Source organism: Pseudomyrmex gracilis, unplaced genomic scaffold (assembly GCF_002006095.1).
Source record: "Pseudomyrmex gracilis isolate BER0280 unplaced genomic scaffold, ASM200609v1 scaffold_1, whole genome shotgun sequence".
NCBI classification, from domain to species: domain Eukaryota; kingdom Metazoa; phylum Arthropoda; class Insecta; order Hymenoptera; family Formicidae; genus Pseudomyrmex; species Pseudomyrmex gracilis.
The window spans coordinates 1837923-1863086 of record NW_018020585.1 but is presented as its reverse complement, the minus strand read 5'-3'; the positions used below and the strand labels follow the sequence as shown (position 1 = coordinate 1863086).

The 25164-nt window shown below is 35.5% G+C and overlaps 6 protein-coding genes across 13 annotated transcripts; 4 read left to right on the top strand and 2 right to left on the bottom strand.

Moving 5' to 3' along the window:
- The first annotated feature begins 265 nt into the window (after positions 1-265).
- Positions 266-2014, top strand: LOC109852354. Of its 2 annotated transcripts, none has more exons than XM_020423456.1 (3): positions 266-405; positions 1192-1360; positions 1467-2014. In XM_020423456.1, coding segments are annotated over exons 1-3 (492 nt in total). In that variant the 5' UTR covers positions 266-403; the 3' UTR covers positions 1788-2014. The 2 variants fall into 2 exon arrangements, with proteins under 2 accessions (XP_020279045.1, XP_020279037.1); XM_020423448.1 differs by lacking the exon at positions 266-405 and adding an exon at positions 979-1084.
- A 480-nt stretch (positions 2015-2494) lies between these two features.
- Positions 2495-21664, bottom strand: LOC109853061 (adenylosuccinate lyase). The gene is made up of 6 exons (XM_020424789.1): positions 21397-21664; positions 4635-4838; positions 4184-4466; positions 3919-4070; positions 3374-3772; positions 2495-3288 (listed from the first exon to the last, which is right to left on the bottom strand). The coding sequence occupies exons 1-6, from the start codon at positions 21550-21552 to the stop codon at positions 3025-3027; spliced, it is 1458 nt and encodes a 485-aa protein (XP_020280378.1). The 5' UTR covers positions 21553-21664; the 3' UTR covers positions 2495-3024.
- Positions 4862-7639, top strand: LOC109853077 (protein snakeskin). The gene is made up of 4 exons (XM_020424820.1): positions 4862-5209; positions 6461-6667; positions 6775-6894; positions 7135-7639. Exons 1-4 carry the CDS (start codon positions 5159-5161, stop codon positions 7234-7236), a joined length of 480 nt encoding a protein of 159 aa, XP_020280409.1. The 5' UTR covers positions 4862-5158; the 3' UTR covers positions 7237-7639.
- On the top strand, positions 9654-12922 carry LOC109853065. Of its 2 annotated transcripts, none has more exons than XM_020424804.1 (4): positions 9654-10150; positions 10540-10760; positions 10843-11028; positions 11902-12922. In XM_020424804.1, the coding sequence occupies exons 2-4, from the start codon at positions 10668-10670 to the stop codon at positions 12133-12135; spliced, it is 513 nt and encodes a 170-aa protein (XP_020280393.1). In that variant the 5' UTR covers positions 9654-10150; positions 10540-10667; the 3' UTR covers positions 12136-12922. The 2 variants fall into 2 exon arrangements, with proteins under 2 accessions (XP_020280393.1, XP_020280402.1); XM_020424813.1 differs by having other exon boundaries at positions 9654-10270.
- LOC109853032 lies at positions 13004-18490 on the top strand. Of its 3 annotated transcripts, none has more exons than XR_002250071.1 (14): positions 13004-13272; positions 13353-13520; positions 13651-14310; positions 14437-14607; positions 14747-14904; positions 15016-15118; positions 15312-15524; positions 15693-15889; positions 15981-16093; positions 16361-16451; positions 16598-16930; positions 17049-17135; positions 17453-17536; positions 17610-17700. XR_002250071.1 is itself a non-coding variant. In XM_020424734.1 (14 exons), exons 3-13 carry the CDS (start codon positions 14212-14214, stop codon positions 17343-17345), a joined length of 1656 nt encoding a protein of 551 aa, XP_020280323.1. In that variant the 5' UTR covers positions 13004-13272; positions 13353-13520; positions 13651-14211; the 3' UTR covers positions 17346-17369; positions 17453-17527. The 3 variants fall into 3 exon arrangements, 2 of the variants coding, with proteins under 2 accessions (XP_020280323.1, XP_020280313.1); XM_020424734.1 differs by lacking the exon at positions 17610-17700 and adding an exon at positions 17255-17369 and having other exon boundaries at positions 17453-17527; XM_020424724.1 differs by lacking the exons at positions 13004-13272; positions 13353-13520 and adding exons at positions 17255-17324; positions 18386-18490 and having other exon boundaries at positions 13953-14310; positions 17610-17714.
- Positions 17727-23898, bottom strand: LOC109853041. 4 transcript variants are annotated; one of them, XM_020424775.1, is made up of 5 exons: positions 23648-23898; positions 22477-22979; positions 21997-22197; positions 19865-20644; positions 17727-19756 (listed from the first exon to the last, which is right to left on the bottom strand). In XM_020424775.1, exons 1-5 carry the CDS (start codon positions 23655-23657, stop codon positions 19523-19525), a joined length of 1728 nt encoding a protein of 575 aa, XP_020280364.1. In that variant the 5' UTR covers positions 23658-23898; the 3' UTR covers positions 17727-19522. The 4 variants fall into 4 exon arrangements, with proteins under 4 accessions (XP_020280364.1, XP_020280340.1, XP_020280347.1 ...); XM_020424751.1 differs by having other exon boundaries at positions 17727-20644; positions 23648-23896; XM_020424758.1 differs by having other exon boundaries at positions 17727-20644; positions 23737-23896.
- Positions 23899-25164: the final 1266 nt, after the last annotated feature.

Below are 25164 nucleotides of genomic sequence, written 5' to 3'. Positions count from 1 at the left end.
TAATTGTTCTTGTCCGTATATTATTTTAAAAACTTGTTGATTGTTGTACATCTATAATTTCTTTAATCACTTTCAAATAAGAAAAAAAATTATACAATCTTTGTTTGCTTTCCTTTCGCGGGTAGAGGTAGGAAGTTATCGTTTTGTGACTACCTAGCCGCGGCTAACGTGCCAATCGACGACTGGAGAAGGGTCATGATTACCAATCAGCGAGAAAGAGCAGCGAGTGGAACGAGATGTAAAATGAAAGAAAAGGCTGGTGACCGGTGAACGATTCACTAGTACAAGCTAGGAGGTGATATAAAGGCGCACGCGGCTCTGATTTGGTCTGATTTGGTCTGTAACACGGGAGAACTAGTTTGATAGCGGGAAGTCCGTCGCTGCCACACCACTTTTTACCATCATGTAAGTTTACTATTAGTTTACTATTATTGTATAATTACACTCAGTGGTGATCTTTCATTGTGTTTAGACGATATAATCTTGCTCTTGTCGCTATAAAAATGTGCAATTTTCCTTATTTGAAATATTCAGACATTTGATCCCAAAAAGAGAGAGACGTTATTATAGTATCATTTCATTTCATAGATCGCACGTTATGATTCGAATTCCTCAGTAACTTTTACGCAATTTTTTGAAATAATTATGTACGCTATAATATAATTGTTTACAATAATAAGTATTTTTATACGCAAAAAATTGTATTAAAGACAAAATATAAAATATTAAAAGTCTACGATGACATTATAAAAAAAAAGTAAAAGTAAAGGACAGAGAGACCCCTGACCGAGAAGTAGCCGCGGGCAGTGAAAGTAGCGCGAACCGCGACTTGAACTTTACTTCTGCGAATGGTCGCACTGGCGATTATAAACGTTAACCGAGAGAGCAAAGAGAAACGATATAAGTATAAAAAAATTTTCCCGGGCTACTCCCACGTGATGCGTTGCGCAAGAACGTGTTGTCGCCTCGACTGCACTTGCGTCTCGGCATTATGGTAATTCCGAGTATCGTGCTTATTGCGCAGTTTTAAAGTGTACTTCGCACTTTTCTCATCTCGAATGTATACATCCAATTATAATCATCAGTAAGAGCTTCATTTTAGTGAATTAACATAGCTGCGAATTATAAGTTGTAATAACTTGTTGTCTAGTACGTATCAATGAAGTTTCATATTCTATATCTTATAAATAGGGTGGTGTGGGCGGTGTTGATATTGGCAGCGGCCGCGTTGATCGATGCAGCGGTACCAGATCCACCGGAAAATCAGCCTGGTATCACGACGATCGGTTCCAAAAAATTAGCGACTGCCGCCGACTGCGCCGGAGTCGTCGCCTTCTCTGCTACTCAAGGATCGGTGCATGTGGGTTATAATTAATGTCATGTTATTAATTTTAGAAATTTTACATCTGAATGAAAGATCCGTATTTTTAGATAGAATATAATGTATCGATGTATATCTTGTTCAGGAAGCCAGACTCGTACTTGCCGACACTCTGGTGGACAAAGGAGTCGGTTATGCAGCGGAAACGGGGATTTTCACCACGCATTGTCCAGGCCTCTATCAATTCAGCTTCGCCGGGTACGGTAGCACGGACCTGCGGCTAACCTTGAAACGCAAACTGAACAAATCCGACAGTTGGAGACCGATTGTCAGCGTTGGTCCAGGCGGAGGAAGCAATCTCGTACTATTGGACACCGAAGCTGGTGATCAATTCGCTGTCTTCGTTGAGTCCGGCAAGATTGCCGACGGGGCCACTTTCACGGCCCATCGCGTTTACAAAAGATAAGCATCTGAGAAAAAAGATGAGAACGCTCCAGCAAAATCTAAATGTTGTGCGAATATCGGAAATATTTTTTACGGTCTCATTTCGAAGGCTTTATATTTGAAAAAGTTTATAAAATTTGTAGTTCTAAAAATTTCTCGAGATAAATTCGATATTCTGTGATAGCTACTTTTCTCCTTGCGTTTTCTTCTTTGATTTTTATCTTTCACTTTGCGCTTTTATTAACTCTCTCTTTTTATCAACTTTTCTTTCTCTCTCTTTCTCTTTGTTTTTATAAACTTTCTCCTATTCGTTTTTCTGTATATTTTATTGCTTTTGTCTTCGCTATAATGACGCAATTAGCAATTAACTTTCTCTCGCTCGATATTTACTTCTTCTTTCTTATACCTCGTAAAATTATTCACATTTCCACTTACTACTTACTTTCTAGACTTCATTATTGTTTTTCTGCTGGCTTTACTTTCTTTCGTTCTTTTTTCGATGTCATCTTTTTTATCTCTTTCTCTCCTTTTCTATTTGTTTTCACTTACTGTTTTCACTACTGATACTGTCTGCTTTTTGTTATTTCATTGACAATTTCTAATTTTATTTCATTTCAGTTTTTTTAGTTTTCATTTTCTCTGTTGCTTTTTCCTTAAAAAAAAAACCTTATACTTTATACTTTTTTTATTGAATTCTACTTGCACATCTTTTACTTTACAAAAATATTATCTATTATCTTCTTTTTTTATTTTCTTTGTACATGTGTGCCACTGGTAATTTATGTTATACACATTCTGTGTCGGTGTTTTTATTTTCATCTCTTTTTAACTGTTGAACTTTTCAATTCTATCTGTTTTTCTACTTGTCTCGCTTTATTATACATCAAAATCAATGTCGTATTATCATTCGCTATCACAGCAATTACATTGAAGAGCTTTGTCAAATTAAAAAAAAAGATTGTCCATTAGAAACGATGGAGAAAAGCGTGATCATTTAAATAACAACAGAACACGTGCACACATCTGCGGCGAACAGTGCGATTTATTTTTTTTTTTTATATTTTTATTACAATTATATCAATATAAGAAACGTTAACACAATAAACAAAGTTGTATTCGTACTTTTTTTACCTTCCAAAATGTTTTAGATAGAGCCAACTTAACATTTTTTTAAATGATTTTCTAACATTTACATACAGTTTTCTTTGGAAATAACACGAAGAAGAGGTTTCTATAACACCGTAATCTCTTTTCGAAAGTCAAATGTTAAGTTCGACATTTCCGATTTCAACTTCTTTATAGTTTTTGAGCACAGGATACACCTCTTCTTCGAGAAATTCGACGACTTGTTTGGGCGCTCTGCCAACGAAGCTCGACGGGTCCAGCAAATCGTCCAATTGAGGCAAAATCGGCGCGAAGTACGGATCTTTCTTGATTCTTTCGACCAGATCGTTATCCAAGCCATGTTGCTTCACTTGCGCGCCTGCTTCTTGCGACAATACGCGTATCTTCTCGTGGCAAACCTAAATGATTTCAAAAACTTATTCAAATTTTCACATCATTAAGAAAACATGGTCGCACATTAAAATCTTTTCATTTTTTATTCACCTGTCTATCGCCGCCAGCTTTCACCATAGCCATTATCACATTCTCTGTGGACATGAAAGGCAATTCCTGTGCCACATGTTTAGCGATGACTTTCGGATAAACGACTAGTCCTTCCGTGATGTTCTCGAGGGTCATCAAAATCGAATCGGCCGATAAGAAGGCTTCCGACAGAGTGAGCCGACGATTTGCCGAATCGTCCAACGTTCGTTCCATCCATTGGACCGCCGCAGTATGAAGAACATTGTTTACCAGTGTCATTAGATGCCGCGCCACGCTGCAACATCTTTCAGAGCGCATTGGATTTCGCTTGTACGGCATCGCACTGGAACCTATTTGCGTGCTCTCGAAAGGCTCTTCGATTTCCTTCATGTTGGCGAGAAGACGAATATCCGTGCAAATCTAAATCAATTAAAAAAAAACAAAACATATATATATATATACAATTTAAGATCAGTACGTCGTGGTGTCATTTTACCGGATATGTCTCGATTAAGTATAAATGCAAGGAGAGAGAGAGAGAGAGAGAATTAATTAATTAAACTTACCTTGTGAACGGTTGAACCGAGTGAACTCAACACGTTTAAACACTCTATATCGACTTTTCTGCTGTAGGTTTGTCCGGTAACGGCGTAGTGCTTCTCGAAACCTGCCATTCTGGTGACTAGCATATCCAACTGCTTCACTTTCTCATCATCGCCTGTAAATATTCGTTTTTTTTTTTATTTAATACAAGCTTTCACTCTCTGCGCGCGCCACATAATATCTTTTCACAAATTAATTATATTATTAATGCTCTTCTTGTTTACCAACCGTTAAAAAGCTGTAGGAAAGACGCTTGAGTACCGGTGGTGCCTTTGACTCCGCGAAATCTGAGATCGTTCCTGGCACGACGGATGGCTCTTTCGTCCATCAGTAAGTCTTGAAGCCACAGCGTCGCTCTTTTGCCGACCGTAGTCAGCTGCGCCGGTTGAAGATGAGTAAAGCCCAATGTGGGCAATTTGCGGTTCTCGAAAGCAAATTTTGCCAGACGTCGTATCACACCGGCCAATTTTGGAAGCAGTATGTCAAATCCTTGGCGGAGAGTCAGGAGATCCTACAGAAAAAAAAAAGAAACAATATTGACGCGAATTAATTGACGGCCTAAGTTGAAAACATGTACGGAAATTCATCAACAAAACAAAGTTTCTGATATTATTGTCTTGTGCGCGTCAATTGTTATTGTATAAAATATATGTAAAGAATAATACAAAAGAGAGCATACCGTATTATCGCCCACGTAGCAGCTGGTCGCGCCGAGATGAATAATTGGCGCAGCTAGCGGACATTGTTCACTGAATACATGAACATGAGCCATCACATCGTGTCTGGTCGCCTTTTCTTCTTTGGCAACGGCCTCGAAGTCGATGTCATTCACACAAGCCTCCATTTCGGCGATCTGTTCCGGTGTGATGGCCAGACCGAGCTCCTAAAAAGTCATTGTCGTCGATTAACATTTTCTGAATGAGATTTTTCTTCAGATTTCTCGGGAGAAATTTCGCTCCGCTAAAATTCAGACGAAAACGCGACGAATGCTTCTTCCAGATGTATCCAGTTTCTATTATCTCCTGATAAAGTCGCGCGTGTGTGTGAAATTCTTCACAATATATTCTTATCCCCCTTTTCTCATACTCGTCATCAGATTAGATAAAGAGGGCTTGGTTCGGTCTCTACTAAAACGCGACGTACGTATCATTTCAAACGGTTAAGTTTCACAGGTGAAAAACTGGTGCGAAAAAGTTCAAAAACATGGTGTCTCTGGAGACTATTGCGAGCATAGTGCTCAAAGTGCTAAAATTGGTGAGAAGATAGATAGATTTTGATATTGCGTAAATCGTAAGCGTGAATAGTGTAAAACAAACACCGAAGAAAGTTCACAGAGTGTTCCGTACTCAAGACTTTTGTTCGATTTGAGATGAATTTTCCGGATTGGGATTAACAAAGTATCGAAATATACAATTATAAGCGATGTTAAAAGGATTTCAGGATCTTCAAGTAAAAATCTGTAGTGATATGTACAAAATAGACGAGACACACACACACAAGAGTGACCGCATTTCTTTTTATTCGAGTTTATATAACTTGCCTTTTTTTAACGAAAAGTTTCAAGTGCGATAAAAAAAACCTATTTAAAAAATATTAAAAACTTACGAAAAACAATTGAAACCGATATGATATTTTCATTAAAAAATGTGCAAAGAATATTATATATTAAGTATTAAATGTTGTCATTGTCAAATGTTGTCAAAATAAATTTGACAAGTTGTTTTACGTAATATAAAAAAGCTTTCTTTCGCGCAAATTAATAATATTACTTATATTGCGTTATACAAGTTACAATATTAAAGAGATACATTAATGAAATATCTTGAAAAAAAATATATTGAAACAATATAACAAAAGTGTCAATGTAAAATCTTTATTAAGTCTGACGTAATTTATAATTAGTAATAAATTACTTAACGCGGCTACGTAGGTAGGGTAATGATTTTTTACAGAATTATAACTGATAAAACGACGTGAACTGAGAAACTGTCGTACACTCATTCAAGGGACACACTTACGCGACGTATGAATCATATCAATTGCCCTTATCGTTTCGTGATAACGTGCGCAGTTTCGCAACGATACACTGCTTTTATAACTATAGACTAGAAACTTTCTATGATATAATAATAAGAATTTTTTATCATATTTTCATCGTATTTTTTTTAATTATTTTGTAATTTTCAAACTGCGTTTTAAATATAGAGTTTACACTTTTTTGTATTTATTTATACCAGTTTCTCTCTTTTTCTATGGTCGTAAATCGAACTTTTACTAATATCAGTTTTAAATAACTGTTCATCGTCTTCTATATAAAGCACAATTATCTGATGCTATATTTTATTTGTCATGTATTAAGAAAAATTTATTCCTTGAGAAAATAAGAGCAAGAGAGAGAGTAACAGAGAATGTTGCTTTATCGAAATTATTCTTAATTAGTCGCTGCACTTTGCACACATTTGCTATTTATGAAACACATATTTATCAAAATTGTTTAATTTGCAGGTTCTCAACCTTATTATTATAATTCTATATCGTACGGGATATGGTGGAGAATTTTTAGGAGTCGGAGGCACATGGAACTTGAATGAAGATAAAAATCCTGATGCCGAAATTGTCGCTTCTGGCGTCTTCGTTGGTTTCTTCATCTATACGAGTGTAGTACTTATCAGTTACTGTTTTGGAACAACAGAGCAGAAAAAGACCCTTGTAGTAAGTGTGATTGTTTCCTTTTCGAATTATTATCTTAACGCACACTTTTAAAAAGATTTACAAAAAGACAATATTATACTTATTTAAACTTTACTATCGTTTTACAGGAAATTATTATGAATTTTACCGGAACGTTTATGTTCGTGGCTGTCGGTGGAACAGCTCTACATTACTGGCACGGTTATCAAAACGATCAGAAATTTATATATGATACATCTGAAAGACAAGTAAGTCGATTCGCGTGAATTTAATGACACTTTAAAATTACAAAAGTAGATTTTCAAACGATTAAAGATGCGCAAGTATTCTTATGTAAGAAATAGTATAATAATTTTAAATTACACAGAAAGTATATAATGAGAGACAAGAAATATCTTAATTTATTTTTATCTCTATTTCTGCATAACAAATCATCGATTGTTTTACTTTTTTAATAAAACTAAAAAACTAAAATTCAATGATTTCAGATTGGCTTAGCTGTGGGCTCGCTGTGTGTCATAGAAGGCGCAATGTATTTGGTGGACTTGATATTAAGCTTCTTACATTACGCTAAAGATGAATTCAATTAAAGACAAGAGTATTGTGAAATGACATCACTGACATAACGAGTACATTTTTTTTTTTTACATTTTGTTCTACCAAAATCAATTTGTCTTTTATAGCAAACAATTCATATCGAGTGTCATAAAAAAAAAATCTTGTAGGTTGAACAATCGCGATCGCGCGCGCGCGCGGATACTTCTCATAAGAAAAAGTATGTGTTAGTCATACGTTTGTCGTAAGATTTCTCTTTGCAGAGAGTGTGAACAACCTTGTCTCTATTCAAAAAAGAAACAAGGTCTTCTCCCATTGCACTTTTTTTTATATACATATATATATTTATTCACATACAGATTTCCATTATACAAAACTATGTGTATCAAGTAATCAAATTTATTACAGAATTTTTATAATAAAACGAATTAAAATATATTCTGTACGTGCGTACATGCCTTTTCGAATAGCTAAAACAACACTCTTCATTGGTCATTTTCATCTATTCGTACCGTCTTATACGAATATCCAACAAATTGCATACACGGAGTGTTTAAATGAAAATTTATTCTTCCTCGAAACGCGCGTACTTTGTTCGCTCGTAAACGCGCGATAATTCATATCGGACAATGGTTTAAGTGCGTGTCCCCCTTATTTTCTGAGACTTCGAAATCGTAAAAGAAACCGAAGAAACGTAATAAAGAGAAAAAAAACGTAAAAAAAAAACTACAAGCTCTTTTTAATCCGAGTAACTTCGTGGCACATCCCTTTCTACCGGATGATTCCATCACGAGCTCTAAGATCCCATCGAGCGCACCAATTAATCTACTTGACCTGGCGATTGTCGCGGATGACCGACACGATTCCACACCCACCTACCAAGCCGCGTAATCACGCTAATTATGCAAGTCGCGTCTAATTTGACTTGAGAGTAATAAATTACAATATAACAAATTTACACATGATGTACTTGAAGAAATTTAAAGAGCGGAATTAAATTTCCGCGATTAAAAAATCAATCGTGATCGCATACAAAACGTACGCGCGAGCGCGCGCACACAACTTTTTCTAACGTAACTGCGTATATTTCAAATAAAATGTTAAATGACATAACACGCGCTCATAACATTCTGAATAAGAAAACTGCATTGATTTGCTGACATGGCAGTACGCATTGTAAATGTTTCAATGAGGACAAGTTGACATAGATGTCTGGTATCGTAATGTGCAAAAAATAGTGAAGAATTGTGGCGAACTCGTCGTAGAAAAGGTCGTAGAAACGACGTGTGTGGATCGATACGACGATTCGCTTCTTCCGGTCGGCTGAGACAAATATATCCGTCTGTATACGAACCGCAGATAGATCTGAAATCGTATGTTCTCCCATCGCGATCAGAATTTCTTTTCCAACGCGCAGTTCCGGGGTTTGCATAACCGCGAACAGATAATTCAAATTGCAGCGCATACAAAATTATCGTCGTAACAAATTCACAGTAAAAATTTTTATCAATTAGGATCGCGCTCACGCAAATGCTTGTCTCGAACTAAAAATAACGACGTAATTTACGTGTGCAACGTAATCAACACACGTGTTTGCGTGTAACATAATCGCGCGACTTTTCAATACGCACGGCAAGCCAAGAGCGCGTTGCAACACGCGGAATTACGCGACTGTGTCCTTGCACCGCTGCAACGTCAAAATAATACGTGTCTCTCTCTCTCTGTTTCTCTCGTTTGAAACAGGATCGAATTTCATTTCCGACTAAAGCCAAAGTGTTTTTTTTTTTTTTTACCTCGCGCAAATGTTTTAGTCTTTGCGCGCGCGCGCGCGTCCTATATTTTGTCTCCCTTTTTCTTTCACGGGATTTTTATAATATGTACAGTGATAAGATGGTACAATCTCAAGTGATACTATCCATGAAAACGTTGCGACGACAATTCGAATCGCGTCAAGCTAATGATGCATCGTCGTTATTCGCATTCCACGGATGACGCATCAGGGCGTGCGCGTGACAAAAAGAACCTGGTGCGCACCGATGAGACAGATTTAACGATACAGAACACATATTTCGAGTAGACAAAAACGCGACCGGAAATCTGACGATGTCAAACGCTATCGTGCGTGAAAGAGTCTGACCTCGATGCGTTTCTTGTTCTTTCTGAATACACGTGTAGTGTTCGTGTATATAAAGAAGTGCTCGACACCTATTTGTTGAAAATCTCTTTTTTATTACACAAGTACACGTCTCGCTGATGATTTTTAATAAATATATATTTTAGTGTGTATCTTGAACTTTCCAAAATTAGCGATGTGTTACGTCATCACTACGCACGTATCGGAACGTGTTTTACTGTGCCTTGATACACGCGAGAGAGAGAAACTCTCGATGATGAAATCCAGGCATCGTTTAAACGGTGCCTTAGTATATATCGGAACATTGATTCTTTACCTTCAGTGTGGCTTAGGCGCGACTTGTTCGCGCGTGAAATATGTGTGGTACTTCGCCTGCGCGAGAATCGTAAGCTCGTGCAAGTATCGCGTATCGCGTGTACACGTTCTGCGTTTCAGTCCGAGCTGCACCGTTGCATAGCGCGCGGCACGTACCGCGCGTCGCATCATCGTAAACGCGTCACCGTTAATTCACTTCTGATCAATTGTGCGCGGAATAAAAAAAAAAAACACGGAAAGGAACACGCTACTCCGTAGAGAATTCTCTTTTCTCGAATAGAAGTTAAAAAAAAAAAAAATAGAAAAAAGAAAAACGCGCGCGATACACTTGTGTGAACATTTCGACGCTTTTGAAATTTGATTTTTTTGAAGCAGTGTATATTTCCGATACGAGTTGGGAAACAGGAGACATGCAGAGTGCAGTGTTACGTTGCAGTGTAATTTATTGGTGAGGAGTGCGCGCGGAGCAAGAGGCGACACGTGGACGGAACGCGTCTCAGGTGAATCAATGAAAGCGAAGTATTTGTTATTCAACGTACTACTGGAGACCTACATATTTAATTAAAACGAGTTTCGAGTCGCGCGGTATCGCAGCACGACTGACTCGCCGATCTGACTGCGTAATAATCTTTCGTTTTTACAAAATTAGAAAAATGTGAAGAAAAAATTTTTTTTTATTTAATTTTTTGTTAAGAAAAATTGCGACTTGAAATTACAAAGTACAAGTGCGCAGCAAAATATTCCACGTATCTTATCGTTTGTATAATACGCGTTTCTTATTCTTTTACTGGCGTCATATAAGCCGTCGCTTTTCTTCACGACTAATACAACCCTTCGAATTACGTGCGCCTCCCCTGTGCGTCGATGTCTATCGCGTTTCTCGTTTTAGGGTCGCCAGAAGAAGAGGGGTGGCGCGCATAGCGTACACACGGGGATAAGAATCGATCGTCGTATCGAATCGAGGTTGAAAATCCTTTCAAACTGGGCGACGGAAGAGGTAAACACCGAAGAGTCAGGATGGCGGACGAGAGTCAGCCAAGCCAACGACCGGCTCCCAGAGATCACAAAATCTTGAGTCATTTGCCGATCGCTATCAAAGTGCTCGAAGTGGCAAGTATCTTCAATTGAGATAGATTGCAGTAAATTGGGAGCGCGTTTCGCATTCTTGACCGAAATCTCTTCTCGAATACAGATAGTGGCCATTTTCGCGATTGGTTTGGCGGTCGATCCGCTAAACTCGTTCCAGCGGATTTTCAACAAGCCGCGATTCAAGCTGGACGATGCCGCCACTATTTACATATCGGTCGCCGGCTATATTCTGATCAATTCACTCTTCGTCATTAGCCACATGCTGGGTGATCGCGTGCCAAAAAGAACGGTAATATATTTTTAATGTCATAAATTTTCAAGTGATATATTTTTAACGCTTTTGCGTATATCTCATCATTCTCGTGACACGTTTCTCGGCTTCTTTCTGCACAAAGAAAAAATGAACGACTATGCTTTCGCTTATGTTGTAGCCTATAGCTATACAAGTTATACAAGTTATACAAGATTTCAAGGCTGAATCTTTACAATCATTAATTTTTTATTGTCATTCGATAAATAGACTTTTTTTGTCGAAGTAATCATAGAAATTCTGCAAATCAAGTTTAAAATTTTATCATTCTTACTATGTTGTTACTATGTTAAACATGGATATTTTTATTAACAAAAATACGTTTCTATGACAATAAACCTTAACGCAAATAAATACGTAACGACGGACCTGCCGTTTTTTCGTTAAAACTTAATCTACCAATTTTTTGTAAACAAATTATTATAAATTACTAAGAGCCAATATTGTAAATATCCTTGATTTGACATTATGCTCACGCTAGAAAACGTTAGCTAGGTACATCTGTCTCATTTGTACAGCTGAGTCATTACAGAGACTTGTCGATGTATACGTTAATTAGCGTATACGCATCAAGGCCTCGTTATGCTGGCTACGCTACAATTCCAACACACATTTTACACATCGTTTAAAAAAACTGTGTTTCTCCGAGTGAAAATTGCACGGTGTTTGTCAAACACACAGCGACGTATGAGATCATATTATACTTATCAGAAACAACCGGTGGGACATCAGTGAATCACGCGATCGAAAACGAATTTTTCAATTGTGCAAACTTCGTGTAACACATCGCAGCTGTGTACGAGAAAATGGGACATTTTGTGTGTTCAATTGATAAATAATTGGTTGTTACAGTTGCTGCTGTTCGCGTCCGTAGGAGTGTGCATGCACGTGGTGGCCGGAAGCTTGATGGTTCATAACTGGCGTAAAATGAACGGCTCTTACTATTACGTGCACAACAATGAGATTCATCCCAGCAAGCAATACATGGACATGCTAATATCCGCGGCCGTGTTTACGTTTGTAAACGCGGCGATATTCGTCGCGGAGATTATCTCCTTAATAAGATATTCAAAAGAAGTGCGTTAAAAAAAAAAAAAAAATCTATATATTGATCAAAAGAAGTCAAAGAACTTCTACGTATGTCGCCAAAGTTACTGATAGTCTGCGTAAACAAATCGATTGAAAAAAAATTTTAAATTTTCTATATGTTTATTGTAAACAATTTTACTCAAGTTTCTTCAATTTTATGTGTAAAAAAAAAGCATTTTTAAGTCAAATATGTGTCTTACAATTTTATCTTTTCACAAAAACTATTAACTTAAATATAGATTGAAACAAATTACAAGTGTGTATTGCAGATAAGCTTGAAAACTGTGTCATAATTTTAATGAATGTTAAGTGTTTCACGAAAAGATGACAAAATTCTAAAAACGTTTATAAGTATTAACTTTTTAAATTAATTAACTAATTAAGAGAAAGGAATTATTTTAAAACAATAGTGTGTATTATAATATATATTGCACAAAATATTTGTATTATATTGTATTTCACAACATAATAATAGCATTTAGACAATACCATTTATATGTATTGCGCATGTAATTAAGATAATACAATTATTGATTAAATTAATAATAATTTGTATAATTAGATGTTGTGATGTAGTGCCTATGTATACATACATACGTATAGCGTAGCAAGACCGCGAAATTTGATAATCATTTGCGAACAATTCGCAATTTCGAAAACACATTTCGTAGCTCGTTGCTACGCGGACAAAAAGTGTCTACCTGTGCGTGTAAAATCCGTCCATTTTTGTATATGAAGTGTTCATTTTTACGAAGCATTTCAATAAAACAAACTTTGAACTATTTTTAAGCGAGATAAAATATGTTACTCCCTGTGTTTTATATCAATGTGTACACACATGTATACGTATCATAATTTTCTCATTTTAAAAAATTTTTTTATTACAGCTAACTTCGGCTCGAATTGACTTCGAAAGCGATCTGACTGACCGCACTATCGTTATCGCATTTTTATGTTTAGTCATCAAGAGAAGAATTCGCAAAACTGAAAAACTGCAAGAAAAATGAGTTCTTCAAGTACGAGAAATATTCCGTCATGATTGAGAGATCGTGCGGTTGCGCACAGAGTTGCGGTACAACCGCGATCTGTGATGCCTCATCGTCTATAATCAAACCGATACGCATCATCCAATTCGTTAGCAAATCACTTCTTTCTTAATTAATGTATAACTCGTTCTATTGTCGTCGATGTGTGACGTTCGCGTTTGAATTTAGATGCTGATAGCGGCGCTTTTCGCGTTAACCGTGTACACCATCTCCAGGGATACTCCGTACGAGAAGATCGAGGAAATACCGTTAACGGTACTTTACGGGTGTTTTTTCCTTGTCACTTTGGTAGATATAATTAGTCAGTGCTGCGGCGAACCGATACCGCAGACGCCGGTACATATTTGAAATTATTACTTTTTTCATATTAAAAAAGAACCAAATTTTATTATTGCTTCGTAATTGATTTATTCATTTTTCTCATAAATTTAATATTATTGGTAATGGTACGTTAATTTTACTATAGATGTTTTTATTTGGAGTAGTAGGAACGATCTCATTTCTATTGGCAACTAGTGGCGTTTTCATCGTTACGTACAGACCGCGAATAATTCACATGTGGCGAATGACAACAAGTATGGTGTTATCAGGCGTTTGCAGTTTACTATATCTATTAGATATCTTTCTTATCTACTTATACGGATATTAAATAACCGTGTATTCACGCACACGCAACATATTCCTGTAAATAAAAAATAAATCGTTGAAATGTGATAAACGGTGTTCTGTAATTGCAACATCACCCGTTTTAACTCTGATTTTTCAAAATTATCTTTCATCAAAGAGATATTACGTAATTTTTTATTTTAAAGACAAGAAAAACGTAATATCAAATTTTGCTTCGCTAAGAACGCCTTTGTCTCGTATAACTTTTTCGCGCAAACGCGTGCACATTAAATATAAAAAAAAAAAAACTGAAAACAAATACGCGCGAAGTTAGATATTTCACGGATCGACAACTCGATTACGACAAATAGTTGTCTCACAACTGTCACACTGGTACGTTATTAATGTTGAAAATAAGAAAATGAAAAGTCTACTAAAACTATCGTCTTATCAGCAGAAGCTGCCTAGAACGAGCAGATGCGCATCGACTCTACTCAAGCCGTTAAGAATATTTCAGTTCGTACGTATTGCACATCCCGTTATTTTATCCTACTACACTTGGCGTGAAAACAAAATTGGAATTTAAATTTGTTCTCTCCTCTCTTTGTCAAATGAAAAAAAGTTTTACAATTTTTTCTTGAAATAGTTCACGGTGTTGCTGATATTCGCAGTCACAATCTACACGATCGTTATGGATCCTACACCGATAAGTGCTCTAGCCTGTATTCTTCTAATCGTCTTATCAGGCGTCTATGTGTTTGTTCTGGCTGTCGAGTTGATCAGCCACTTTGCCGGGGGCGGCGTGCACATAACTCCGGTAATTCACACCGCACATGTGCATCGCGTGTTCCGAATAATCATCGTTAAGAAAAAGCATCATTAAAAAAATTAGTAAAATGTTGACTTTTTTTCCTGAATATAAAATATCTAATTAATCGCCTAACAAATTATTTTAGATGTGCGCGTTCTCTTTACTTGGCTTTGTATTTTTTGGAAGTGCTGCAATTTTATTGATTTCCAATAATTACACACATCTCGCGGTGACATTAGCAGCAATTCTATTATGTACATTAGCAGCGTTGCTCTTTCTGATTGATATTACAATGATATTTGTGTAAGTTCTGCTCTTAATTAATCTCTTAATTGATTTTAACTCTTTTTTTTTTGAGATAAATAGAAAGAAAAAAGTTCTAATCATATATTAAACGTTTTTACATATTCGTAGATTTTGGAAAAGAAGATGCTCAATTTGCAAACGATGTTGCATCAATGATACACCTGAATTTTTACGTAAAATCGAAAAACTTGCACCTGTACATATTGACGAAGTGAGTAAACGCCCAGAAGAAAGTGTCTGTGTATTCTATACTTAAAAGTTTATTAATTTCTAAGGTTTTAATTATTTCTCATTGTTATTATATATTTATAATTCCATCTTCGTGACTTTTCTTGTTTATCATGTAACACTCTTATATGATATTTAGTAAAATATTTTTTCTTATATGCACGTTTCAAACATAGACAATGAAATACGACGTGGCGACCAGTGTTAGTGACATCAGAGTACCAGACGAATTGAAGTCCATTGTTCCGGCTGATCACTCGTACCGTAAAGTCGAATATCCTCCGCGACGACAATACGTCGATCGTCCTACTTCCGTTCCATCAGTTTCCTATCATGACGTTGCCGAAATTCAAACTGAAGCGAATGACATGTCCGTTGTGGAGAGTCAAGTGAGCGCGATGTTCTATTTGATTGGTCATTCGCGTTTAATTGTCACGCCGACGAATCTTTTCTTCCAAATTTGTTATACGACTTGAAAATACATTTTGCACTAGTCATTCTAATTCAAACACAGATGCCTTTGCTTCACTTAAATGATGCTCTTTCGTATTCCTCAGACTCCTGAAACAGTCACCATAGAAAGACCGATGCAAACGGTGAGCAAATGCGACTTTTGCCACCGTATAATGGAACCCTTCGTGCTCTCCACCATCGAAGACGCAGTTGCTGCTCGATGTTTCCAACAAGCACCGTTTACTTATCCCGCCGTCGTGCACTTTGTTCGCGGAGGTGTTGGCGTGCCATGTTGTCGCGGGTAAAACGCGTATGACAGTTGCTCGCTTTTTTTTTTTTTATGTATATCTATATTTTTAAAAACTGTGATGTTGTACATATCTCTTCCGTAGGTGCAAGTGCTTCGGAAAAATGCAAATGCAAAATCAACAACAATCATCACAGCAATCATCGTCAAAAGGTGCAAACGTCACGTTGACGAGTGAGGCAACACAGCAGGTTGCGAGTAAATCTGATATCACATGAGAAATTAAAATTCCTCACAGAGTCAGGATTATTTTATTTTCAAACACAGAAAAATTATTAAAAAATTTTTAAACAAAATTTGTTTTACTTTATATCAACTTCTTCCCAGTTTGTATTATTTTAACGATCATTCTTGCGTATCTGAAATATATATGTAGACCTGACTCTGAATCTCACAATTGCGTGCGTGATGCTGCCGCTTTCTTTATAAATAATTCTCGTCGCTTCTGCACACGCGGAACCGTAGACGACAACGTTGCAGCAAACTTCACAGTCACGTCCTTCTACGTGAAACCAGACAAAAACATTCAGACTTCGTCGAAAACCGATTTGAACACGTATGTATTTTAAATTTCCTAAAAAAGTATGTGATATTTTGTCTCATTACAAATATTGAAAACAAAAAAACTATTAACAACGCTAGATGAATGTTTTAATTAAAAAGTAACAATCATAACTTATATCAAGATTCAATTGAATTTAGTTTCAAGCAAACAGTCAACATGACGAAAGAAGACGCAGACTGTAGTGAAAAGGCAAACTTAGCTTCAACGTTCCCACAAGACGAAGAACTTGAAACAGAACTTGACGAGACGAGTATTCAAACTGTCACCACAAAAGGAAGAACGAATAGAAGGCACAGCGAAAAAAAGAAAAGAAAATCAATCGATACGATCGAACATTGCGATGATGTTGAAAGAAGCAGAGGAGGGGGAGAGCAAGAAGTTAACATTTATCAGCAATTTATGCACGCGATAGAACAAAGAAGTATGATAAGCACCGCGCAATCGACCAGACACACAGTAGCTACGCAAATGTAAGCGTGTATCGTTGCACGATATGATGTTACTTCGCACTACCTTATGCAAACATATTTAAATCATCCGCAATTATATTACAAGGTTGATAATACGATATGAAACATTTTTTTATAGGAGCACGATGCTGATTGCGCCACAAATGACCAGAACAAAAACCAAAACGTTCTTGAAATCAAACAGAATAGATCCCGTCAGAGATGCGTAAGCAAATGACTTTTTTATACAATACGCAATAAATTTAAGCGCACAACGCTACATATATTATTGTAGACAATTTCAATCATTTTTTATTAAACTTTGCTTGATTTATTATCATTTAGACATCAAAACAACGAGGCTCATATTTCTGAAGAAACATCTTTCAGAACATGTATTCATAAAATCGTTCAAGTATTAAGATTCATATTCTAAAAATATGAAAAATAAATATTGACCGTATATACATATATTTATTGGTTATGAAAAATAAACTTCACAATACAAAATAAAATTTTAACAGTATCTTACTTATATTCTAGGACGAATCACAAAATCCTACTGACAAAATGAACGATATTTATTCGCTCTGCAAACAACCAAATGCAGAAGATTCGGAACAATTGGTATTAATTTTATTATTCCTATTATACGCAAAATTCCACTTTTTTTCTCTTTGTAACCACATGTATTTTTCAGCAATCCGCAACAATAATCTCCGACAGCTCTAGAGATTTCACAGCGTTCAAAGATAAAAAGGGAAGGTATTTTTGTGAAGCTTGCGCCCCAGTGAATTGTAAAAAGGTAAACCCCAATTTCGTAACTGTATTACAAATCTTTATTGCATTCTCTTGTTATAAAAACATACACATAAATATATTAATAATAAACACACAAAAAAACATTATTGTAATTTTTATCAGATGTATGAAGTGGTAAATTCGAACAAGGAGCGGGTTGTTATGCTAATAAATTACTCGTGAATTTTTTTTATCCAGACGTTTCGACTTTATTACCAATCATCTTCAGTAGATATTTTTAATTACAATGTGAGATAAGTTGTTATTGTGCAGAGATGGACTGTATTTTCAGTTAAGAATATCCACTGAAGATGACTTGGTAATAAAGTTGAAACATCTGTGGATAAACAAATTTACGAATAATTTATTAGCCTAACAACCCGCTCCTTGTTCGAATTTCTCACTTCATACAACTGATTAAAATTTTTGCTACGAACTCTGGATGTCATCCTTATCACTCTATCAATTATTGTATTATAATATTATTATAATTTTTCTAACTTCAGATAAAACATGCTTCTCAATGTAATATCTAACAACTACTCTCTTTTTGCTAATATAACAATTTTACAAATATTAATATAAAATCTCAATATGATTAAATCAACGAGTAAAAGCACAAATGTTTTAAGTAAATTAATTTACTGAATAAAATTCTCTTATTTTATGTTTCAGATAATATATAAATTAGAAATTATGAACTTGAAGTTACGGTGTGTTAATTGCAAATCTTGTCTTCATCACGATGTTAAACACTGAGAGTGTGACTTGCAAAGAAGTCAAATCCCAAAGTCAGCAGAAATATTTTATCATTCACAGAATGGTTCTGCTAAGTGTAAAAGATCATGTAAAAAGACACGTAACTTCTAATTCCATTATTATTGTAAGAAATTATGAATATTACATATAAGATATGTGAAATATTCATAATTTGTATTCATTGCAGTGTGCAAATCGTGTATAATTGATTTGTTAAAAATTTATGCTTCTCAATATATAAAAATAATAATCTTTAAAAAAAAAAAGCGATACAGAGATACAGTAGGTTTTCTTTTATCGTAGACATGCTAAAAAGAGAACAGTAATATTGATTCTATTGCTTGATTATCTAACTTTGTTTAATATAATACTTTCGGAAGCAAACATAATTCGTACTTCTTTATAAAAAGATAAATAATAATCTTGACATTTTTTAGATTGTGTTGTCTTCCTAACACAATAAAAATAGCATGATTTCAAGGAGCTTTGCATTATTTATAAGCGTGATTATTTCTCTCTCTTTCTTTTTTTTAAACTTGTAATAACAAAAATATAACAATAAAAAAACGTCCGAGATCTTTAAAACAAGCGATATTGAGAAATACATTCTTGGATACAGTCTAGTTCGCGCTTTATAAAGATATATAAGAAGTACGATTAATGAGACTTACTTTGATATAAATCGGCAAAATTGCATGCCGTACTCAAACGGTGCGGTAGCCAATGGCACAACATTGATAAAAAGAAAAAAAACTAATAATAATTAAACAAAATGAGAAAGCGACTTTTTTTTTTCTTTGAGTCCACAGATAGAAGTGGTAATAGCTAGTATTAAGTTTAAAAAAAAAAAGGCTGTAAGGTCACTTTCTCATTTTGTTTAATTAGAGACCTGTTTTTATTTTAATTTTAATAATAATTACCCATAGTTGCCAAATAAAACTTAAAAAGACTACCTTTGGTATCTGATCACTGCATTTTCTAAAATGCATAGAGCGTTAAAAGAAACTAAAAGAAAAAAAAAAGATACCCTGTATCATATCTAAATGTGACCAGTTAGATCTGCTTTACGATAGGTCTCGGGCGCTTTTCTGTTTCACCGTCGTTCAATGTATTCAAAGAGACTTGATTTGACACACTGACTGACGGAAAGATCATATTCGGTGTCAAGGTAGTTGGATACAACGTCGGAACACCGTTTGTTGATTTTGCCGAAATTTCTCCGCACCGAAATTCAGAATTACCGAATTTTTCAATGATAGATTTCTGATCTGTTGCAATTGATCCAATCTGACCGTTGCAAAAATGATGAAAATTATTTTTTATGGATAAAGGCGGTTGCATTTGATTATAACTGTCACCAACATGATTAGCGATCGCAAGTTGCGGATAACTCACGTTCTTCGGACGCATATAAGTCGTAGGCACCAACACGAAACACGGTGTTAGTGGATGATATTGTTGCGGTAAAGCTTGATATGGAACGGTGTTAGCTGCAATTGGTCGATTCATACCAACTACTTTGTTTACAGTGTTATTGTAACACGAATGATTATAATCCAATGCACCAGTACTGTTGGGATATTGACATCCATTTGAAGAAGAAGGAGATTTCAGCCATGAATCTTCCCCGTTGTTCTGCCAGTCGTGTGACATTTTATTCAGTAGTTTATTCACCTTTTCGTAATAGTTTATGCTATTGGAAGTCGTATTAGGCAAGCTTGACAATTCAGTAGGACTTAAAGTGGAATTCCACATGTCGAAATCGTAAAAGCTGTTTGCGTCGTTATCGTTCTTTTTCTTCACATCGTCTTTTTTTTCACGGCTCGTCTTATTTTTCGCATTATACTTATTTTTGTCTAACAATTCGATGTTGTTGTCATTAGTATCTATCTTGTCTTTCAGTACTTTATCAAAAGGCGATGCGTTATCCAGTATTTCTGACACGCTTAGCGTGTTAGAACGTGTGCCTTTAGAACGTGTGGATTTAGAAACTTTGGCACGAGTATTGTTTTTTGGCGGACTAATTGGTGGAATTGGTTTTTGATTAGAACCATTGGGATTGCTGTTCTGTGTTGAACTCGACGACGACGACGTATCCTTTTCTTTTTTAGGTGGTATAAACTTTCGAGTAATCTGTACATCGCCATTATCATCTACTATGCCACAATCTTCGTACTAGTAATACGGAGAAAAATACAATTTGTAAAAAAAAACAAGATTGAAATTTTCCAATTGCTTTTTTTCATTGTAAAATGTGAAATATAGAACCAAAAAACTAAATGTCACAGTGGAATGCATACTTTATATTGCATATCAGTTTTTTACTTAAGTATGTAATGTATTGTCAGTTTTTTAAACCTTGAAAAATATTTTATTGAATTCCGCGTAAAACTTCTATTTAATAAATTTATCACTTCTAAATAGTCTTTGACATGTGTGTACGTAACGTCTTGTTTATGTGTGTACAATAAAGATATTATTCCATGTAACCTCTCTCTCTGTGGATCAAGATAACATGATTTCAAAATGTACGTAAATCGAGATGTGATAATACAAATGCGTCAAAACTAGTTTCGTAATCTTCTTGTGGAACTCATCATACAGTTTTGTTTGTTACAAAGATAAGCCACAATTCTAGTTTTCTACAATATTACATACATATTTACTAGTCTGCCATAGAAACAAATATCAATATAAATGCTTATTTATCATTAGTATATATAGTTTTTGTACATACATATGTATAGTTTTCTTAGATATTTCTAACAGAATAAAATACTAACTTAATTAGACGGAAAAGTCTTTTTAAATTTTTCTCGTTTCTCAACACACATGCGTAAAAGCTCAAATATAAAAAAACATTTATACATTCAGCAAAAAATATAAGATCAACTGGTAAGTGCACTCTTATCATTCGGGATACATACCATTTCAGCCTTAGCTAAGTAAATCCATAGCTTGCGCCACGTACTGAATTTGTTTTGATCACTAAAATTATATCGCATTTCCTTGGAAGCATACCGAGTCGATAAAGGACTACGATAATCACAATAATCACCGTTCTGTACTTTTGAAGTGCTCATTATTAATGGAAATAAAATTCGCGCAAAGATTATATTCACTCTACTACCACCTGACCGAGAGTAGTACAATCAGCTGATTTACTATCAATGCTGCAGTCTGACTGGCTGGTTTGGCGATTGAGTAAGATTCTATACGAGCGCCTCGATGTGGCAGAGAACAAACAACTACTTCGACTGAATCACTAACTCTATCGATAATGTTTATCGACTTGACAAATGTCAAAATAACCACATTTAAAATCGAGCGCTTTGAATATAACCTTTTATATTTGCAATAAATAGAGGATTAAGCTAATACAAATAATAAGTACAAAGCTCACATTATTACCAAGTGCTGAAGTCTACTGAATACAGCTAATCTGATGTGACAATGCAATACGTAAGCATTCCAGTGTGACACGTAGTTCAAAAAACATTTTGCAAATAAAGTCTTTCCATTCCTACCACATTAGAAGGTTTCCAATCAACACGCGCCCATTCAACATGCACTTCATTACACTTAAAAAGTCTCTCAGGTCTTAATTTTCGTCTTGCTAATGCGGCATTGCGATGTGAGTTAAACGAAACAATAGCATAAGCTGCATCTGAATTCGGATATCTATAGGTTGCTACATAGTTAATATCCCATGCCGATGCATAAATAACCTAATATAAACAGATAAAACAATAACAAAAATAAAAATTGTATAAAAATAGTATAATGTAACACATTTTCACACATTCAAATGTTCTCAGTACAGTAAATTTATTATAAAGAACAATTTTTACTTGAAATAAAAAATGTAACAAACTAGAGATTTTCAGTAAATGATAATAAATATCAGAACGACTAAATAAGGAAATTTTAACTCCTCTTTCTTTAAAAAAAAAAATATTTGGCACAGTGAAGTTCTGTTATAAAAGCTACGATAAACAAAAACTCACTCTGACAACTTCCTCTGATTCAATATACCAGGGTAATGGACCAATGTAAAGCTTGCATTTATCGAGGCTTGCTAAAACTCTTATCTTTTGTCCTGGCAAAATTTCATATTCATCGAGTTCCTTGATGGCACGTTCCGCATCTTCTGGAGTTGTGTACATGATAAAACAATAACCTCTTGTCAGTTCAGCCATATCTACCATCAATCGAATTTGAAAGATCTCGCCGACAGTTCTGAACAATGGATACAGAGTATCCTCGTAGATGTCCTTTGGGATCCGGCCAACAAAAATTTCGCAGGGAATACCGGGCGCTGGACCGCTCCATCGAGTTGGTTGAATGCTGAGAATTCTCTGGCCATTGATTTGCGTCGAAGCTAATTTATATTCTTGGAGAAGTCGAAGAACGTTTTTATGTGTCTTCAGTTGTCGACATAATTTTGAACCCATAAGCGAGCCCTTTGGATTATTGGGATTAACATTTTCTTTTTGATTATCCATACTTTCTAAAAAGATTATTTTAAAAATACATGTAGGAATATGATATATAGTATGCAAATTTCTTGTATTCTTTACATGTACATAAGTATACTTAACACATGTTTAACAATGCGTTATTGGTATCTCCATATAGATATTTTATAAAATTACATATAGTTATATATTAAAACATATATATAATATATTATTTTAACCTTTTACGCATGTATAAAGCAAAATCAACTTACATTCTACTTCAAAAGAAAAATTTACTCACACTAATAACTGTGTGTCACAGCTCGTATAATCACAATGGTCTAGTTTACACCGTACATCTTTTTAATACGCGAATCAAATAAAATTTTTTTAAATATATAATTTTCGTGTTTACATCATTATAAATGTGTTTGATACGATACGCGTGAAGAAAGCGTATCGTACCAGCTTAATATGACATTGTTTACATCATTGAGATCAAGCCGATTTAATACGAATACTTAATATGCGTATTAAGCGATCGGTGTGTAAACTAGGCCAGTCTTTACAAATCATCTTTTATCTTCAGAACCAATATATGTTTTAATTACAAATAAAACACTCTTAATCACTTGATTATACTTCTACGAAAACTTTTGTTACTTGATTATTTGTTCGTTTCGATTGATTAGAAAGTGAAAATTTAGACATTGCTTACTTGTGCTCATTTATTTTCTCGTCGCCAACTTATCGTAGTCAGCAACATTTTTGTCTTGTAACGAAACGAAGAACGTATTATCGACTTACCGTTGTCGAAATTGTCTAGATCGGCTAACGTCTCTTGTTCGATGTCACTTGTACACAGAAATGCCGGTTTGGGTATGCTTACAGCATGCTACAGCAAGTGGAGGGGATACGCATATAGGCAAACGGCCGGTACTATTGGAAGCTGACAAGAATGCACAAGCTAACAGATGCGAGGGGCAAGGGGAATCGTCCGTCCGCTCCACCTAATCCCCTCCACTATGTAAGTTCAATCGAGACGGTAAGGGTATGCCAACAAGCGAGGATCGTGTAAAGCTTACGATTCTCGCTTGTTGGCATACCCTTACCGCCTCGATAGAACTTACCTAGTGGAGGGGATTAGGTGGAGCGGACAGACAATTCCCCTTGCCTCTCGCACCTGTTAGCTTGTGGATAGCGTGTATTCTTGTTCTCTCCCCTCCGCTTGCTGTAGCATGCTGTAAACGTACCCGAACTGGCATCAACGCGATCCCGATAAATTCCGATTAATAAGTCGATATATCAACTGATTTGGCAACTTCATGTATAGACTAGTCGATCAGTCATGTATAGACTAATAATTTACGCACACACGTATAATGATATATTTATATATGTATACATGTACACAATTTGTTTTTTCTATTAACTCGAATCTTTGTCAGCAATTTACGTATTCCCAAATACAACTGCGACGAACTTGCGAAACCAAGTAGCAACGACCGCAAAAGACAGAAGTTTCAATTTGACTGCGTCAGGACTGACGAATAGCAGGTTAGCTAGTAAGGGACGAAGGGAGGTTCTCTTTGTTTTTTCGTCCGCTCACCGCGCACAAGGCACTTATTCTCCACCCTTCGTTTCTTTGTCGGAATACGTCGAATGAAATACCTTCCCCTTCGACACTCTTTCGATTTTCCTCTTTTGACTATCATCGCATGTCGATCCGTTCAGCCAATCACAACGCAGAAAATCGGCAACAATGGATGTTATTTTCGCACTCGTCTGATTTCAATTCTCTGTTGAATTAGAGTGGTAGACCTTTTGGCTGTGTCAAAGCTATTGCGCTATTTGCTATCATTCTATCTTTATCGCTTCTTAAATGTAAAATAAAGATAGAAGTACGCTGATAGAGCGCGCGCGTTCTCTAAACACAATCTTATTGTGGTCCGGAATTTGTTTTCGTTCTTTTGTCTCATTCTATCGTGAATTGAAGTTTAAACTAGAAATATATAAACGGTAATAAGAGCCGTTCGCTGGATGTTATGCGGAAAATGTGTGTATATACATATATATATATATATATATATATACACGTGTTTATGTGTAACTCTTACACGTGAGTTTTGGAATTGAGATTTCAATTCTTAAATTCGTACAAGATGCTATATTTGCATCTCATATATGAGAGATACCGTATATCCCCCTAAGTAATTTTAAAATATTGCAAAACCT